The 19,860-nt window shown below is 53.6% G+C and overlaps 1 protein-coding gene and 1 long non-coding RNA gene across 2 annotated transcripts; one reads left to right on the plus strand and one right to left on the minus strand.

Moving 5' to 3' along the window:
- Positions 1-36: 36 nt before the first annotated feature.
- Positions 37-3,952, minus strand: LOC138242385 (uncharacterized). The gene is made up of 2 exons (XR_011191539.1): positions 3,396-3,952; positions 37-2,029 (listed from the first exon to the last, which is right to left on the minus strand). It is a non-coding gene; the product is annotated as an uncharacterized lncRNA (long non-coding RNA).
- Positions 3,953-5,427: 1,475 nt separating this feature from the next.
- Positions 5,428-18,522, plus strand: LOC138242562 (zinc finger protein 709-like). The gene is made up of 4 exons (XM_069198098.1): positions 5,428-6,221; positions 7,198-8,189; positions 12,289-12,733; positions 14,872-18,522. The coding sequence occupies exons 1-4, from the start codon at positions 5,843-5,845 to the stop codon at positions 16,014-16,016; spliced, it is 2,961 nt and encodes a 986-aa protein (XP_069054199.1). The 5' UTR covers positions 5,428-5,842; the 3' UTR covers positions 16,017-18,522.
- The last annotated feature ends 1,338 nt before the right edge of the window (positions 18,523-19,860 follow it).

The following is a 19,860-nucleotide window of genomic DNA, read 5'->3' on the forward strand; positions in this document are numbered from 1 at the left end:
GCAAACGAGAACAGCAGCTGTGAGCTTGACTGTGAATTTGTATCGTCGAACAGCTTTTATTTCCATTACAAAACTGTACAGATTCACACAGAGATCCTTCAGATGATTAACAATAATCTTACGCTTTATATAGCTCTTTTCTGGACACTCCACTCAGAGCTCTTTACAGGTCATGGGCATCCCACTACCACCACCAGTGTGCAGCTCTTTACTGGTCATGGGGATCCCACTACCGCCACCAGTGTGCAGCTCTTTACAGGTCCTGGGGATCCCACTACCGCCACCAGTGTGCAGCCCCACCTGGATGACGCCCCAGTCCTCTCCCCACACACCAGCTCTCAGTGGGGAGGAGAGCAGAGTGATGAAGCCAGTTCATAGATGGGGATTATTAGGAGGCCATGATGGGTAAAGACCAGGGGGGTAATTTGGCCAGGACACCAGGGTAACACCCCTACTCTTCTCGAGAGACACCCTGGGATTGTTAATGACGTCCTACAACACGAATGCCCGCGAATGCCTGGGGTTTCTCTTCAAGGGCATCGCCAGGCAGGGGAGAACGTTTTTCGCCCGAGGATTCCACACTGCGGGAAACCCGAGTTTCCTAAAACAAACGGGAGAGCAAACTCTCTAAAGATGCGGTTCGGGTTACCCGAGGCCGAACCTGCTTTTTCGAAACCGATCAGACGTATCGAAAGGTCCCGGCCCGAGCCCGGGGGGGAAGATGATGTTCCTTCATCGCCCTGACTCCCTTTGAGTAAATAAGAGGAGAGATGGTTTATTCGGCCTCCTTGCAAGGAGGAAGGTGGCTCGGAGGGAATTGTTCTTAATTCAGGTGGAAGCCTTTCATATCTTAAAGCAGGTGCGTCTTGTAACTCTCCCACTCCTGCCGGTTGTGAAGGTAAAGCAGTTCGGCTTTCGCCCACACGTGCTGGATTGTCAACCTGTGTGTTATGGCGCGAGGCACAGCTGCTGAATGTTCCTGGCAGGGTTACAAGAACAGCTCTTCACGTGCACAGCCAAAGTTGTGGACGAGTTTCACAGACCTTACAGTATAAAAAGACCGGCTGCCATTTGCTTGGCACAACAGGTCCGACAGGAAAAGCCACAGCTGCCCTTCTGTACAGGACTGAAAGGAACGCAGGGAGCTTCAGTCTCGGAAAGGAAAAGGAAAAAAACAACCTCCAATCTGGATCCATTTCTATTGGTTCGGCAATCTTCTGCTGTACTCGGAAGATATCTCCGTACGCGAGCTGCTGCATATCGGCGTCGTATCAGCAGCTGATACTTGAATGGAGCAAGCTGGTGTTTTGAACCTGCTGTACCCAGAGAGAGAGAGAGAGAGAGAGAGAGAGAGGTGCGCAGGTGTCCCTGCAGGTGACTCGACCGACTGAAGCTCCTCCCGCAGTGGCTGCAGCAGAACGGTCTCTCTCCCTTGTGCGCGTGCCGGTGTCCCTGCAGGTGTTTCTCTCCCCTGGGGACGTGCTGGTGCGCGCACAAGGGGCTGGAGCCAGGCTGCGGATGTCCGCGCTCCGGTGACATCGCCGGCCCCAGGCTCATCTGGTCTCGGTGTTGTTCCTCCCTGTCCTGCCTCTCCTCTGGGTGCTGTTCTCTTCACCAGGGACAGCAGTCTGCTGATCTGGAGAGTCAATCAACTGGGGCTCCATGTCCTGCTCTGCAAGATGAAACTCACCCAGTTCTGCTCTGAGCTCTTGGGCAGAGACGCAGTCCAGTTCATTACAACCTTGTGTAATATTGTTCGAGTCCAGATTATTCATCTTCTCTATAAAATCATCACATACTAAGAGCCCAGGTGTCTCACTCTCAGGCTCGGTCTTCATCGTGGGCACAGAGTCCAGATCCTGTCTCTGTCTGCTCTCTGTGTGCTGCTCCCTGAGTGTCTCTTTCCCTTGTGCGGCGGTGAGCTCTCTCTCCTGCCTCAGACTGGAGCGCCCCTCCTCCTCCTCCTCACTGTGCTGCTGGTCAAGAGGAGCCCTGTCCCCAGCGTCAGGGAGAGCACTGGCCTCTGAGCCTGAAAAACACAGGACAAGAGGACAGGGCATGGGTCCAGAGTCGATCAATGTCCAGCAAAGCGTTTTAATAACAAGGTCAGAACTTGAGAACTGCAGTCGAATCATTTGAGACCCCCGCAACTGTGGAGACCTACAGACACAAGAGATCTGAATCCCACTCAAGAGCGATCGGGCAGTGCACATGACAGAAAACATCATCAGCCGTCTGACAGTCCCTTCATCCAATCTGGGGTCGTGGGGGAGCCGGGATCTATCCTAGCGAGCAAGTCGGGGTACACCCTGGACAGGACACCAGTCCATCACAGGACACACACACACACCCTGGACAGGACACCAGTCCATCACAGGACACACACACTCAGCCTGGACAGGACACCAGTCCATCACAGGACACACACACACACACCCTGGACAGGACACCAGTCCATCACAGGACACACACTCACACACCCTGGACAGGACACCAGTCCATCACAGGACACACACACACACCCTGGACAGGACCCCAGTCCATCACAGGACACACACACACACCCTGGACAGGCTGCCAGTCCATCACAGGACACACACACACTCACACACCCTGGACAGGACACCAGTCCATCACAGGACACACACTCACACACCCTGGACAGGACACCAGTCCATCACAGGACACACACACACCCAGGACAGGACACCAGTCCATCACAGGACACACACACACACCCTGGACAGGACACCAGTCCATCACAGGACACACACACACACACACACACACCCTGGACAGGACACCAGTCCAACACAGGACACACACACCCAGGACATATAATATAAGCTACCCAACACCAGCTTCATTTTCATCTCTATATAAATGAAGAAGCAGTATTGAAGGGTACATGCGAGACTTGTGTACTGGCCAGCTGCTCCGGCAAAGCACTTCAAAGGCGAAGGAGCCGGGGCGGGTCAAGGGTCAAGGGTCAGCGGGATAACCTTTTCCCCTCAGCGGTTGGCGGTTCTGCGTTTTGTGTTTTTGTGAGACTCACAAATCAAATCAAATCAAATCAAAGAATCGCCGATCCTTTTCTACTACAATCTGAGCCCTGTTACTGCGAGACAGGAGGTTTTTTTTTTTAAAGCGCCATATCTGGACATCAACAGAGAGGAAAGCTCCAGGCACTGTTTTGAAACACACCGATATTGCAACAACAACAAAAAAAAACACACACACACAAAAACGTGTAATGCTTATCAGTGTTTCGATTATTTCTGGTGTGTCTGGCCCGTTCCGACGTACGTTTTGTTTCCAAACTAAAACCACCGTGAGTTGAACACGCCAGATGGACAGGAGAGGTTTTTTTCCTCGCGTTGCTAATAAATACACACCCGGTCATTGCGAGTGTTATGAAGGCGTCCTCCGTCCTGTCGCTGTATCACAGATGTCTTCAGCACCAGAACTGGATAATAACCGGCCCCCCTCACCAGGAGCTGGGAGACGCCGTGCAGTTTGTCCCGAGACTCCTCCTCAAGAGTCGGACCTCCTGTTGCGGAAAACTTCTGCCACTTCATGCACGATCGATTTGAGCTAAATTTGCATGAAAGACTGGAGCTGGGTCTGTAGTGACGAGCACGCCGCCATCCTGCTCCGGGGTCGCTCAGAAAACACAGGCTGACCCGCGGAGTTTTCAAACCCCAGAACTTTCTTACTTTTATCTGTGTCCTTCGCGGAACCGGGATCCGGGTCTGTGGTCGGTTCTCAAGCACGGACACGGCCCACAAGACGCAGCGTTTTCAGAACCTGGAAAATTAGTTAAAAGGAGACAAAATAGTTTTGGGGCGGGGGGTTTGGCTCGGTTTGCACCTTTCCTCCTGAGCCGATAAGATCTTGTAGCGCCAGGGAAGAGGCTAAGAACTGTGTGTGTGTGTCCTGTGGGGGGCTGGTGTCCTGTCCAGGTTGTGTGAGTGTGTGTGTGTGTGACCTGTGGGGGGCTGGTGTCCTGTCCAGTGTGTGTGTGTGTGTGTGTGTGTGACCTTTGGGGGGCTGGTGTCCTGTCCAGGGTGTGTGTGTGTGTGTGTGTGTGTCCGTCCTGTGATGGACTGGTGTCCTGTCCAGGGAGTGTGTGTGTCCTGGGGAGGGGCTGGTGTCCTGCCCAGGGTGTGTGTGTGTGTGTGTGTCCTGTGATGGACTGGTGTCCTGTCCAGGGAGTGTGTGTGTCCTGGGGAGGGGCTGGTGTCCTGCCCAGGGTGTGTGAGTGTGTGTGTCCTGTGGGGGGCTGGTGTCCTGTCCAGGGTGTGTGTGTGTGTGTCTCTTTTTCCCCGGTTCCAGTTCAGAAATGTCTTGTTCAACCCCATTCCCCGAGTCCCATGCCGGCTCCATTCTGGACCGAACCCCGCGGTCGTTACAAAATAGGAAAAGAAACAAATCAAGCTGTTACTCTTTTGTTTTTCAAATCAGTTTTTATTTAAACACCAGAAATCCACACCAGACGGAGACAGGCTATTGAAAGAGACCCTTTCTCAGAGGAATTCACAATTGAAAAAATTGGATCAATGCAATAAAAGCAGACGGACATCACCACCACCAAAGAGACGGACAAAGTGGCGTTTCAGGATTTAAGAGAGTTGCTTTTCGTTGTTTCTAGTTCAGGTCTGTCACGGATTGATAGCACAACGCATTCATGTTTTTGCGCTAATGCTGGACTTATTATTTGATACGTATGCGGTGTCTGATTTGCAATACATTCGCATATATTCATTTTGTGCGCCTAATAATTTCTTATTTCTTTAATATCAGAAGCATAGCCCCCTAACTGTCGCGTAAGGGGTCTGTTTTCTGTGACGACAATTACCATTTTATTTTCGGTTTCTGTTTATTAATGTCACCGTCGAGCTGTGGCGTGGATGCATTTACAACGTCTGATCACAACACATTTTCATTTTTTTACGTTTCTTTTAATGCCGCAGCAAATTTACAAATAAGGACTCACAAGATTATAACACCGATAATATCGTCAGGGGTACATAGTTTAATATAAATATACTTTACCAAAAAAGATTGTAAACAGTGTAAATAAAGATAAGGCAACGCAGCTTTTATGTTCTTACTTTTAGAAATAGTCTCTAAATACGCCTTTACATGTATTTTATGTATTAATAACGTGCAAGTATAATGATTAGGTCAAAGGAAATGTTCATGTTATTTTCAATGTGACTAGAAAAATGAACACAACATCTGTTGTTGTCGTTTTTTTTTAAAGTAATGTCGATGTGTCTGATAATACCGGAGACCCTCAAAACGGAGACCAATATCGATATTTGTTTTGAGGGAACAAGATGTTATGTTAAGTTTCAGCCCCATCGAAAACAATATTAAAATTCCGTTTGTTATAAATTGAATTATTATAATGGCACGTTATTATATATATAAAATGAAGTGGCCGGGGAAGTACCCTGTGTTTGAGCATTTTAAAATGGAAGTATTTGCAGATTATTCTGAAGTGCCAAAAATATGAAAGCGGTGTGGACATGATTGTTATTGAATTTGTTTAATCTTTTTTCCTAACTTGAATGTATGGAGTAATGTGTACCCTCTGACGATCTTTTAGTCTTGAATTGTTATATGTATTCTCGTTTGTATTGTCATTTTTGTTCTTTTGTTACGCATAAATAAAAAAAGATTGAAAATCCAAACAAATAATAATACTGGAGACCCTCAGCCGCGGTTCGTAGCAACAGTCGCTAAGGAAGCGCGCTGTGACCCGGAAGGCGCTGCGTGCGGAGGTCAGCGTGGACTTCCGGTTAGAGCAGGCGGAGAGCGCTCCTGTCACAGTAAGATGACGGGCTGGCTGTCCAGCCTACAGACCGAGCTCCGCTCCTTCCTGGAGGGGGTGCTCCCGTCGATCGTGCACGAAGTGTCGGGGCTGTTCCGCAGCGGGAGGTCCGACTCCGAGGACGGGCTCGAAGACAAGCTGCACGGCGTCTCCCAGCTCCTGGTGCGGCGGGCCGTGTCGAAAATCGCGCAGTGTGTGGAGGAGAGTGTCGGGAGGGAGATGGCGCGGCTGAAGAAGGAGAACGAGAGCCTGAGGGGGAGACTGCAGCTGTGGGAGAAGGAGCCGGGAGATGGGGGACAGACGGATCGGGCTGGACACACGCTGCCCTGTGAAGCCCCTGATGGGATCAAGGAAGAGATGGACACGGAACTGCAGCTCTCAGGTCAGTGGGGGGACTTGTGTGGAGTCGGGGTGTGTGTGTGTGAGTTTAAAACCAGTGTCTGTAACCTCCCCACTAGGGAGAATCTAGTGGAGAGATGCAGAGTGGGGATGGAGCAGCGGGATGATCTGAGTGGAAACTGGAGTCTTATTATCCGGTCCTGGTGCTGAAGACATCTGTGATACAGCGACAGGACGGAGGACACCTCGTTTGGCGTGACTCGCTGGTATTGATCGGGGCGTCTTGTTCAATAACTGGAGTGGAATGGATGAGGAACAAGCCCTCGCAATAGAAAACGCTGGGATGTGTTTTTTTTATTGATACAGTGAATATCGAGGTGTTTCTGCTGCTCTGTACTGGTCTGTCTGAGTGCTGTACAGTCCCTGAGGTTTGAGGTGCAGGGTACAGTGAATATCGGGGTGTCTCTAGTGCTCTGTACTGGTCTGTCTTCAGCTCACCTCACTGGACTGGGCTTAAAAACAAAACTACAAGTCAGACGAGCAGTGTGAGAAGAGATGAAGAAAGAGGTATCAGTGTGAGTAGTAATGGAGATGAGTTTATAATAACAGCTCCTCACACTTCTATAGCTCTTTCCTGGACTCTCCACTCAGAGCTCTTTACAGGTCCTGGGGATCCCACTACCGCCACCAGTGTGCAGCTCTTTACAGGTCCTGGGGATCCCACTACCACCACCAGTGTGCAGCTCTTTACAGGTCCTGGGGATCCCACTACCGCCACCAGTGTGCAGCCCCACCTGGATGATGCTCCAGTCCTCTCCCCACACAGCAGCTCTCAGTGGGGAGGAGAGCAGAGGGATGGAGCCAGTTCAGAGATGGGGGTTATTAGGAGGCCATGATTGGTAAGGGCACACTGGTAGCGGTAGTGGGATCCCCAGGACCTGTAAAGAGCTCTGAGTGAAGAGTCCAGAAGAGCGCTATATGAGTGTAAGGAGTGATCAGTCTTGTCCTCTTGTTTGCAGGCTCAGAGCCCAGTGCTCTCCCTGCGGCTGGGGACAGGGCTCCCCTGGAGCAGCAGCCCAGCGAGGAGGAGTGGGACTACCGCCTGAGACGGTACGCGGAGCTCAGCGCCGCAGAAGGCGGCGAGGGGGCCCTCGGGGGGGGGCGGCGGCTCACCGAGAGGACAGAGCCGGGGGCGGCGGAGGCGGCGAGTGCCGCACGGGGGCAGCAGACCCCGGGCTGCCGGGTCGTGCCGGAGGAGCCCGCGGCCGGGCCGGCGCACAAGGAAGAGGAAGAGGAAGAGGAAGTGGCTGATTGTCCCCTCGCCGCGGGGCAGGGCCGCCTCGCGCCGAGGCCGTGCTCGGTGAAGGTGGAGCGCCTGTCCCTGTCGCCGCCGCCGCCGCCCCCGCCCGCCGCGGACAAGCTGTTCAGCTGCGCCCAGTGCGGCTGGGCCTTCAGCCGCCAGAGCAGCCTGAGGCGGCACGGCCTGGTGCACACGGGCGAGCGCCGGCTGGCCTGTGGCGAGTGCGGCAAGAGCTTCGGCCGCTCGGACCACCTGCGGGCCCACCGGCTGACCCACACGGGCGAGCGGCCCTTCCGCTGCGGGCAGTGCGGCCGGGCCTTCAGCCACGCCAACAACCTCAAGAGCCACCGGCTGACCCACACGGGCGAGCGGCCCTTCACCTGCGGCCACTGCGGCCGGGCCTTCGGCCAGTCCAGCACCCTGAGGAGCCACCAGCGCACCCACACGGGCGAGCGGCCCTTCCGCTGCGGGCAGTGCGGCCGGACCTTCAACCGCTCGGGCAACCTGAAGAAGCACCTGCTGGTCCACACGGGCGAGCGGCCCTTCCGCTGCGCGCAGTGCGGCCGCGCCTTCAACCAGCTGAGCAACCTCAACACCCACCAGCTGCTGCACTCCGGGGAGAAGCTGTTCGGCTGCCAGCGCTGCGGGCGGAGCTTCAGCTGGTCGAGCAGCCTGAAGAGCCACCAGTGCGTGCCGGCGGGACCGGCGCTCTGACCTGGAGCTCTGACACAGGACCGGCGCTCTGACCTGGAGCTCATACAGAGGACCGGCGCTCTGACCTGGAGCTCATACAGAGGACCGGCGCTCTGACCTGGAGCTCCGACGCTGGACCAGTGCTCTGACCTGGAGCTCTGACACTGGACCAGCGCTCTGACCTGGAGCTCTGACACTGGACCGGCGCTCTGACACTGGACCGGCGCTCTGACCTGGAGCTCATTCAGAGGACCAGTGCTCTGACCTGGAGCTCATTCAGAGAACCAGTGCTCTGACCTGGAGCTCATTCAGAGGACCAGCGCTCTGACCTGGAGCTCATTCAGAGGACCAGCGCTCTGACCTGGAGCTCATACAGAGGACCAGCGCTCTGACCTGGAGCTCATACAGAGGACCGGCGCTCTGACCTGGAGCTCATACAGAGGACCGGCGCTCTGACCTGGAGCTCATACAGAGGACCGGCGCTCTGACCTGGAGCTCATACAGAGGACCGGCGCTCTGACCTGGAGCTCATACAGAGGACCGGCGCTCTGACCTGGAGCTCATACAGAGGACCGGCGCTCTGACCTGGAGCTCATACAGAGGACCGGCGCTCTGACCTGGAGCTCATACAGAGGACCGGCGCTCTGACCTGGAGCTCATACAGAGGACCGGCGCTCTGACCTGGAGCTCCGACAAAGGACCGCCGCTCTGACCTGGAGCTCCGACACAGGACCGGCGCTCTGACCTGGAGCTCCGACACAGGACCGGCGCTCTGACCTGGAGCTCCGACACAGGACCGGCGCTCTGACCTGGAGCTCCGACACAGGACCGGCGCTCTGACCTGGAGCTCTGACACAGGACGGGTCCTCTGACACTGGATCAGGGTGCTGACCTGGAGCTCATAGGGAGGACCGGCGCTCTGACCTGGAGCTCATAGGGAGGACCGGTGCTCTGACCTGGAGCTCATATGGAGGACCAGTGCTCTGACCTGGAGCTCATACGGAGGACCAGTGCTCTGACCTGGAGCTCATACGGAGGACCAGTGCTCTGACCTGGAGCTCATACAGACGACCAGTGCTCTGACCTGGAGCTCTGACAATGGACCGGCGCTCTGACCTGGAGCTCATACAGAGGACCAGTGCTCTGACCTGGAGCTCATACAGAGGACCAGTGCTCTGACCTGGAGCTCATACAGACGACCAGTGCTCTGACCTGGAGCTCTGACAATGGACCGGCGCTCTGACCTGGAGCTCATACAGAGGACCAGTGCTCTGACCTGGAGCTCATACAGAGGACCAGTGCTCTGACCTGGAGCTCATACAGAGGACCAGTGCTCTGACCTGGAGCTCATACAGAGGACCAGTGCTCTGACCTGGAGCTCTGACAATGGACCGGCGCTCTGACCTGGAGCTCATACAGAGGGCCAGTGCTCTGACCTGGAGCTCATACAGAGGACCAGTGCTCTGACCTGGAGCTCTGACAATGGACCGGCGCTCTGACCTGGAGCTCATACAGAGGACCAGTGCTCTGACCTGGAGCTCATACAGAGGACCAGCGCTCTGACCTGGAGCTCATACAGAGGACCAGCGCTCTGACCTGGAGCTCATACAGAGGACCAGCGCTCTGACCTGGAGCTCATACAGAGGACCAGCGCTCTGACCTGGAGCTCATACAGAGGACCAGCGCTCTGACCTGGAGCTCATACAGAGGACCAGTGCTCTGACACTGGATCGGCGCTGGAGCTGTAACACAACCGTAACACATTTTTTATACTGTAAATGTATTCCTTCTGACTTTGCAGTTGGATAAAGTGACAGTAAAATACCCAGGTAACATAAAGTGGAAAACATATTTATACCTTGGACGTGGTACCAGTCTATCACAGGGCACCGACACAGTGGAGAAGACAGGTACGTGCTGGAGGTATCAGGTAAAATCAGGGGGAGGCGAGGGGAAGACTCACATGGGTACAGAGGCACCATGCAGACTCCACCTTAAGGTGCCCCAGAGTGTCATTGTGAACGATTCTGTGAAATCAGATTTTTTTAAGACCCTGTGTGTCGAGAATTTGATCTCGTGTTTGAATAAGCAGGCTTAAAATAAGGTCTTATCAATGTACAACTTTATTGTGATCGCCACTGTCAGTGTGTTTTCATTTGATAGATCTTAGCTTAGGACTTTTACAGTTGTCTCTTGCGATAACACTACACTTGTATCCTCGAAGCTTGAAGACACCAGGAGTTTAGGGGGGAGTGAGCTGGGAGATGTCACGACTGCCCTGGAACAAATAAATCAAACACAAACTATTTCAGCTCTTGTGTTCGTTTCTAAGTGTGGGTGTGATGGGTCTTCTGCTCTTCAGGCCTGCGTATATACAAAATTATTGACGGGCTGCGAAACTACGGTTCAAGGAGACTTCATTCAACATGATCTTCCCTAGCCACCAAGTAATCGCTGTGAGTTTTCTTTATAGATCATGCATCCATTTTCTAACTGCTTCATTTAATATGTATGGGGTTGCGGGGGAGTCTGAGCCTATCCCAGCAAGCAACAGGGGTGAGGCTGGGTTCACCCTGGACGGGACACCAGTCCATCACAGGACACCAGGACTCGCACACACTCACACACCCTGGACAGGACACCAGTCCATCACAGGACACACTCACACACCCTGGACAGGACACCAGTCCATCACAGGACACACTCACACACCCTGGACAGGACACCAGTCCATCACAGGACACACACACACTCACACACCCTGGACAGGACACCAGTCCATCACAGGACACACACTCACACACCCTGGACAGGACACCAGTCCATCACAGGACACACACACACACACACACACACACACACACACACACACACACACCTGGACAGGACACCAGTCCATCACAGAACTCACGTACACTCACATACCCTGGACAGGACACCAGTCCATCACAGGACTCGCACACACTCACAAACCCTGGACGACGGGACACCAGTCCATCACAGGGCTCACACACACACCCTGGACAGGACACACATAGACACACATACTCACACACACACCCTGGAAGGGACACTGGTCCATCACAGGGCACACGCACGCACCAGGGCCAACTAACCCACCAGCATGTCTTTTTGACAGGGGGAGGAAACTTGAGCACCTGTGTGATACACAAGGAGACGATCTGGACTAATGAGCCGAGACGTCTTGGACATCCGGAAATCCGGTCCCCAAGACATCATTTTGTCAGTGTTGGAGATGTGGAATTCGAACACGGGACGTTTAAACATGAAATACCTTTGAATATAATACACATGAATATTCTTTCCATTTTCAATACAAGGGGATCAACTGAAAAAAGACGAAAAAAGTGGAAAGCAGAAATCGCTCCAAGACATTTCTGTTTTAATTATTTTCAGATGTTCGTATTATTTTAGTTTAGAACATGTGACCGATGTTATTTTTACAGGAAGAACAGACGACATAACCAGCGAATTGCGAGAAACCTAACCATAAACCGCTTAACATCACCAGTATTGTATCTTTTATATCTGTTCTTTTGTCTGAGTTGGTTTTTTTAAATCTTTTCTTAGGTTACATTTTATGGAATCGTTCTCCAGTGCAAGATATTTGACGACGCTTTATTAAAACAATCATAATTGGGATTTTATGTTGTGTTAAACACGTGTTACCCAATTTAATTATATCGCAGAAATCGCCGCGTATTTCCATAATTTATCAAACGTAAGGATTGCGTACTTTGTAAATTTGTCAAGTATTTATATAATTTCTAGTTTTATTTTTATCTGTCTGGACTTAAACGACATTAAACGCCACTTTGTGGGGGGAAAAGGGGAAAAAACAGTATACTTCAATACAATGACACTTTATGAAAAAAAAAACGATCAAACAAGTGAAATAAAGACATGTTCATTTCGATATAGTCTGTAAATACGCCTTTACATCTCTTTTAAACTTTCACTTTTATGTATTGAATCGCGGGCGCGTATAATAATGACGTCAACTACAAGCATAGCAACAATCACCAAGGGAGCGCTGGGTGACCCGGAAGTCCTTCCGGCGGGGTCGGGGAGGGGGGTGTGTTTACTTCCTGTTTGAGCCGCTGACTTCCGCCTTTGGTTTCTGTTCGGTTTCGGATCGTCTCCGGAGGGGAAGATGGCGAGTTACCTCTCCAGCCTGCAGACCGAGCTCCGCGCCTTCCTGGAGGGGGTGCTCACGTCGATCGTGCACGAAGTGTCGGGGCTGTTCCGCAGCGGGAGGTCCGACTCCGAGGCCGGGCTCGAAGACAAGCTGCACGGCGTCTCCCAGCTCCTGGTGCGGCGGGCCGTGTCGAAAATCGCGCAGTGTGTGGAGGAGAGTGTCGGGGGGGAGATGGCGCGGCTGAAGAAGGAGAACGAGAGCCTGAGGGGGAGACTGCAGCTGTGGGAGAAGGAGCCGGGAGCCGGGGGAGATGGGGGACAGACGGATCGGGCTGGACACACGCTGCCCTGTGAAGCCCCTGCAGGGATCAAGGAAGAGATGGACACGGAACTGCAGCTCTCAGGTCAGCGGGGGGACTTGTGAGCAGCGTTGAAAACGCCCTCGTTTCGCGTCCGATCCGGAGAAATGTCCAGGCACTGAAATGCACTGTTGCTCGTTTAATAATGACATTCGAGAACACACTGGATCAGGTGTTTCGTCAAGCGATCTCTGTGTATTTGATAGTTTTACACGCAGACGTGTCCTGTCCAGGGTGTGTGAGTGTGTGTATGTGTCCTGTGATGGACTGGTGTCCTGTCCAGGGTGTGTGTGTGTGTGTCCTGTGATGGACTGGTGTCCTGTCCAGGGTGGGTGTGTGTGTGTGTGTGTCCTGTGATGGACTGGTGTCCTGTCCAGGGTGGGTGTGTGTGTGTCCTGTGATGGACTGGTGTCCTGTCCAGGGTGGGTGTGTGTGTGTGTGTCCTGTGATGGACTGGTGTCCTGTCCAGAGTGGGTGTGTGTGTGTGTGTCCTGTGATGGACTGGTGTCCTGTCCAGGGTGGGTGTGTGTGTGTGTGTCCTGTGATGGACTGGTGTCCTGTCCAGGGTGTGTGTGTGTGTGTGTCCTGTGATGGACTGGTGTCCTGTCCAGGGTGTGTGTGTGTGTGTCCTGTGATGGACTGGTGTCCTGTCCCGTGTGTCCTGTGATGGACTGCTGTCCTGTCCAGGGGGTGTGTGTGTGTGTCCTGTGATGGACTGCTGTCCTGTCCAGGGGGTGTGTGTGTGTGTCCTGTGATGGACTGGTGTCCTGTCCCAGGTGTGTGTGTGTGTCCTGTGATGGACTGCTGTCCTGTCCAGGGTGTGTGTGTGTGTCCTGTGATGGACTGGTGTCCTGTCCCAGGTGTGTGTGTGTGTCCTGTGATGGACTGGCGTCCTGTCCCGTGTGTCCTGTGATGGACTGCTGTCCTGTCCAGGGGGTGTGTGTGTGTGTCCTGTGATGGACTGCTGTCCTGTCCAGGGGGTGTGTGTGTGTGTCCTGTGATGGACTGCTGTCCTGTCCAGGGGGTGTGTGTGTGTGTCCTGTGATGGACTGCTGTCCTGTCCAGGGGGTGTGTGTGTGTGTCCTGTGATGGACTGGTGTCCTGTCCCAGGTGTGTGTGTGTGTCCTGTGATGGACTGCTGTCCTGTCCAGGGTGTGTGTGTGTGTCCTGTGATGGACTGGTGTCCTGTCCCAGGTGTGTGTGTGTGTCCTGTGATGGACTGGTGTCCTGTCCCGTGTGTCCTGTGATGGACTGCTGTCCTGTCCAGGGGGTGTGTGTGTGTGTCCTGTGATGGACTGCTGTCCTGTCCAGGGGGTGTGTGTGTGTGTCCTGTGATGGACTGGTGTCCTGTCCCAGGTGTGTGTGTGTGTCCTGTGATGGACTGGCGTCCTGTCCAGGGTGTGTGTGTATGTCCTGTGATGGACTGGCGTCCTGTCCAGGGTGTGTGTGTGTGTCCTGTGATGGACTGGCGTCCTGTCCAGGGAGTGTGAGTGTGTGTGTGTCCTGTGATGGACTGGCATCCTGTCCAGGGAGTGTGAGTGTGTCCTGTGTTGGACTGGTGTCCTGTCCAGAGTATGTGTGTCTGTGTGTGTCCTGAATCATCAGCCAGCTGAGAAAAGCGATCACTCTCTCTACAGAGGAGTCCTCAGTACAGCTCCTGCCTCAGTCTTGGGAATGAAGTCTCTTACTTCTCCTCAAGCACCTGGATCTCGCCCACATCCTCTCTGCCGGGTGAGATCCTGAGATCGATAGACAGCAAAGACGTCTCCCGTGTGTTTCAACAGTGGGAATCTAAACTGTCGAAACTGTAGCTGTTCCATCAATACAGATCAACGGCAGTCTTCAACAGGGATGTTTCCTGACACAGGGACGCGTCCTACCCCGTACCAGTTACAGGGAGGACCTCTTGTGTCTGTAGGTCTCCGCTTTGGCGGGGGTCCCAAATTCTTTGAGGCCAGTTCTCAGGTTCTGGCCTTGTTATTAAGACGCTTCGCTGGACATTGATCATTGATCGTGCAGTGCTTAACACACAGCGTGCGATGGAAAATGTCTAGTCGCGAGTGTTATTTGTCTGTATTCCTGGGTCTTAAAGTTGTTGTTTTTTCTTCTGGGGAAGGGGCTATTATTTCGTTCCGAACTCGACTCTGGACCCATGCCCTGTCCTCTTGTCCTGTGTTTTTCAGGCTCAGAGGCCAGTGCTCTCCCTGACTCTGGGGACAGGGCTCCTCTTGACCAGCAGCACAGTGAGGAGGAGGAGGGGCGCTCCAGTCTGAGGCAGGAGACAGAGCTCACCGCCGCACAAGGGAAAGAGACACTCAGGGAGCAGCACACAGAGAGCAGACAGAGGCTGGAGGAACTGGACTCTGTGCCCACGATGAAGACCGAGCCCCCGGTTCACGATCCGGACGGGCAGACTGTGATGGCATCCCTGCAGGGCCTCAAGGAAGAGGAACTGAGCGACGGGGGCGGCGGTCTTCCGGACCCGCCGCCCTCCGCCCCGCAGACCGGGGGGCGGCGGAGGCGGCGGATCGCTCAGCCTGGGGGGCGCCCCTACCCCTGCGCCCAGTGCGGGAAGAGCTTCCCGGAGCTCAGGAAGCTGCAGGGGCATCAGCTCACCCACACGGGCGAGAAGCCCTACACCTGCCCGCAGTGCGGCAAGGGCTTCGGCCAGTCCTACTACCTGAAGAAGCACCAGCTGGTCCACACGGGCGCGCGGCCCTACCCCTGCGCCCAGTGCGGCAAGAGCTTCAGCCAGTCCAGCGACCTGAAGACCCACCGCTACATCCACACGGGCGAGCGGCCCTACCCCTGCGCCCAGTGCGGCAAGAGCTTCCGGCAGCCGGGCAGCCTGCGCACCCACCAGCGCACCCACACGGGCGAGAAGCCCTACCCCTGCGCCCAGTGCGGCAAGAGCTTCAAGAGCTCCAGCAGCCTGCGCACCCACCAGCGCATCCACGCCGGCGCGCGGCCCTTCGCCTGCCCGCAGTGCGGCAAGGGCTTCCTGCACGCCTTCGACCTGCGCACCCACCAGCGCGTCCACACGGGCGAGCGGCCCTTCCCCTGCCCGCGCTGCGACAAGAGCTTCCGCAGCGCCAGCAACCTGCGCACCCACCAGCTGGTGCACACGGGCGCGCGGCCCTGCGCCTGCCCGCAGTGCGGCAAGGCCTTCGCCCAGCCCAAGAACCTGCGCGCCCACCTGCTCACCCACGCCGGCGGCCCCTCCTGCGCCTGCCCGCGCTGTGGCAGGGCCTTCAAGTGCCCCAGCAGCCTGAAGAGGCACCGGTGCCGGCGGGAGGCGGAGGCGCTGGCGGGCGGTCAGGCGTCTTGACGGGGGCTCTGTCACGGCCCTTTTCTGTTTTACGTCAAGGGGAGGAGCGTTCTGGCACTGGGGAGGTTGAAAAGGCATCAGATCGCTCACGCTGGGGAGAGAGACCAGTGTGAGGAAGAGCTTTATGAACTGAGGAGATTGAAAAGGCATCAGATCGCTCACACAGGAGAGAGAGACCAGGGTGAGGAAGAGCTTTATGAATTGAAGAGATTGAAAAGGCATCAGATCGCTCACACAGGAGAGAGAGACCAGGGTGAGGAAGAGCTTTATGAACTGAGAAGATTGAAAAGGCATCAGATCGCTCACGCTGGAGAGAGAGACCAGTGTGGGAAGAGCTTTATAAACTGAGGAGATTGAAAAGACATCAGATCGCTCACAAAGGAGAGAGAGACCAGTGTGGGAAGAGCTTTATGAACTGAGGAGATTGAAAAGGCATCAGATCGCTTACAAAGGAGAGAGAGACCAGTGTGGGAAGAGCTCTGTGGAACTGAGAAGATTAAAAAGGCATCAGATTGCTCACACAGGAGAGAGAGACCAGTGTGAAGAAGAGCTTTATGAATTGAGGAGATTGAAAAGGCATCAGATCTTTCACACAGGAGAGAGAGACCAGTGTGGGAAGAGCTCTGTGGAACTGAGAAGATTGAAAAGGCATCAGATTGCTCACACAGGAGAGAGAGACCAGTGTGAGGAAGAGCTTAATGAACTGAGAAGATTAAAAAGGCATCAGATCGCTCACACAGGAGAGAGAGACCAGTGTGAGGAAGAGCTTTATAAACTGAGGAGATTGAAAAGGCATCAGGTCGCTCACACAGGAGAGAGAGACCAGTGTGGGAAGAGCTTTATAAACTGAGGAGATTGAAAAGGCATCAGGTCGCTCACACAGGAGAGAGAGACCAGGGTGAGGAAGAGCTTTATGAATTGAAGAGATTGAAAAGGCATCAGATCGCTCACACAGGAGAGAGAGACCAGGGTGAGGAAGAGCTTTATGAACTGAGGAGATTGAAAAGGCATCAGATCGCTCACAAAGGAGAGAGAGACCAGTGTGGGAAGAGCTCTGTGGAACTGAGAAGATTAAAAAGGCATCAGATCGCTCACACAGGAGAGAGAGACCAGGGTGAGGAAGAGCTTTATGAACTGAGAAGATTAAAAAGGCATCAGGTCGCTCACACAGGAGAGAGAGACCAGTGTGGGAAGAGCTTTATGAATTGAGGAGATTGAAAAGGCATCAGATTGCTCACACAGGAGAGAGAGACCAGTGTGGGAAGAGCTTTATGAACTGAGGAGATTGAAAAGGCATCAGATCGCTCACACAGGAGAGAGAGACCAGGGTGAGGAAGAGTTTTATGAACTGAGGAGATTGAAAAGGCATCAGATCGCTCACACAGGAGAGAGAGACCACTGTGGGAAGAGCTTTATGAACTGAGGAGATTGAAAAGGCATCAGATCGCTCACGCAGGAGAGAGAGACTGTTCATTTGCAGGCAGTGAGGGAAGAGTTTTCAACTGCTCTAACACCTTGAAAGCACACCGACCCTGCCATGCAGAAGAATGAAGATTCAGCGTCTGTGTGGGAAGAGTTCAGTCAAGCGCCTTAAAAACGCGCAGGCTGAATGTTTTTTGAGACTGCATTTTTTGGGTGAATTAGTGGTTCCTGCTTTTCATTTGATCACTTATTCCAGGAAGAAATGCCTTCTCTCAGGACAGCATGGTGGTGCCCCGAGCCAAGCAGGTTGTCCTCAGCGTTGTCTTTAATCCAGGTTGTTAGGCGTCGTATTAATTCTCACTGTATCCCAATGGGTTTTGCAGATGAAACGATCACTTGGGGGAGTCAGTGAGCTGATTATCTCTATATCGGCGCTCATCACTGGCAGCCCCCCCACTGGAGCCCAGCAGGGGTGAGCCTGGCCAGTACCTGGAGGGGAGACTGCTGGGAAAACACTGAGGCTGCTGCTGGGAGAGGTGTGAGTGGGGCCAGCAGGGGGCGCTCTCACCCTGTGCTCTGTGTGGGTCCTGCTGCCCCAGTATAGTGACGGGGACACTGGACTGTAAACAGGCGCCGTCCTGCGGATGAGACGTCAAACCGAGGTCCTGACTCTCTGTGGTCATTAACAATCCCAGGGTGTCTCTCGAGAAGACTAGGGGTGTTACCCAGGACCTGTAAAGAGCTGCACACTGGTGGCAGTGGTGGGATCCCCATGACCTGTAAAGAGCTGCACACTGGTGGCGGTAGTGGGATCCCCGGGACCTGTAAAGAGCTCTGAGTGGAATGTCCAGGAAAGAGCTTTAGAAGTATGTACACTGACAGGGTCTTGAATTCGAAAGTGCTTAGAACAGTGTCTGAGGTTCAGTCATATGTTCATGGTTGATCTGAAGTTCTTGGGGCCGTGGGGACTCTCTGATCCACAGCTGAGAGGCGACAGGCAGACACAATGTCACACTTTCTGAAGAATCCCACTGCCTTAACACAGTGGATATGTTGTTCCAGAATAAACTCTTTCCCCTCCTAACGTCTGCAGAACGTGAGTGTTTTTTCAAACCCTCCCATTCTGACACAGTGACTGAAGGCTCACACTGCGCTGTAGCGCCGACAGGAATTGAACCCGGGACCCCAGGGGCGTGCAGTAGCAACGACACTGCCCGACACTGCGCCACCTTTTTAATTTTTCTGGATTGGAGAGAGAGGTAGGTAGTAAAAGAAATGCAGAGAGCTTTTCAGCTGTGCTTTGCTGCAGTGTAGATAAAGATATTCACAAATACAACACACACAGTACATGCACTGTGATCACAAGCTTATACCTAAATTACAATGAGAATTCAGTCAGATTCAGTCTGAACCCCTCTCTCTCTCTCAGTGCAGTGTTCATGTACTGGAGTGTCCAGTCAGGGTGTCTGTATGAACCCCTCTCTCTCTCAGTGCAGTGTTCATGTACTGGAGTGTCCAGTCAGTGTGTGTGTATGAACCCCTCTCTCTCTCAGTGCAGTGTTCATGTACTGGGGTGTCCAGTCAGTGTGTATGAACCCCCCTCTCTCTCAGTGCAGTGTTCATGTACTGGAGTGTCCAGTCAGTGTGTCTGTATGAACCCCCCTCTCTCTCAGTGCAGTGTTCATGTACTGGAGTGTCCAGTCAGTGTGTCTGTATTAACCCCTCTCTCTCTCAGTGCAGGGTTCATGTACTGGAATGTCCAGTCAGTGTGTCTGTATGAACCCCTCTCTCTCTCAGTGCAGTGTTCATGTACTGGAGTGTCCAGTCAGTGTGTCTGTGTGAACCCCTCTCTCTCTCAGTGCAGTGTTCATGTACTGGAGTGTCCAGTCAGTGTGTCTGTATGAACCCCTCTCTCTCTCAGTGCAGTGTTCATGTACTGGAGTGTCCAGTCAGTGTGTCTGTGTGAACCCCTCTCTCTCTCTCAGTGCAGTGTTCATGTACTGGAGTGTCCAGTCAGTGTGTGTATGAACCCCTCTCTCTCTCAGTGCAGTGTTCATGTACTGGAGTGTCCAGTCAGTGTGTCTGTATGAACCCCTCTCTCTCAGTGCAGTGTTCATGTACTGGAGTGTCCAGTCAGTGTGTCTGTATGAACCCCTCTCTCTCTCAGTGCAGTGTTAATGTACTGGAGTGTCCAGTCAGTGTGTCTGTGTGAACCCCTCTCTCTCTCAGTGCAGTGTTCATGTACTGGAGTGTCCAGTCAGTGTGTCTGTATGAACCCCCCTCTCTCTCAGTGCAGTGTTCATGTACTGGAGTGTCCAGTCAGTGTGTCTGTATGAACCCCTCTCTCTCTCAGTGCAGTGTTCATGTACTGGAGTGTCCAGTCAGTGTGTCTGTATGAACCCCTCTCTCTCTCAGTGCAGTG

The sequence above is a fragment of the Lepisosteus oculatus genome, chromosome 14 (assembly GCF_040954835.1).
Source record: "Lepisosteus oculatus isolate fLepOcu1 chromosome 14, fLepOcu1.hap2, whole genome shotgun sequence".
NCBI classification, from domain to species: domain Eukaryota; kingdom Metazoa; phylum Chordata; class Actinopteri; order Semionotiformes; family Lepisosteidae; genus Lepisosteus; species Lepisosteus oculatus.

Coding starts and splice junctions, on each gene's coding strand:
- LOC138242562 (XM_069198098.1), top strand. CDS start 5,843: ATGACGGGCTGGCTGTCCAGCCTACAGACCGAGCTCCGCTCCTTCCTG. Junction 6,222..7,197: donor CACGGAACTGCAGCTCTCAG/GTCAGTGGGGGG, acceptor TCTTGTTTGCAG/GCTCAGAGCCCAGTGCTCTC. Junction 8,190..12,288: donor TGCCGGCGGGACCGGCGCTC/TGACCTGGAGCT, acceptor CTTCCTGTTTGA/GCCGCTGACTTCCGCCTTTG.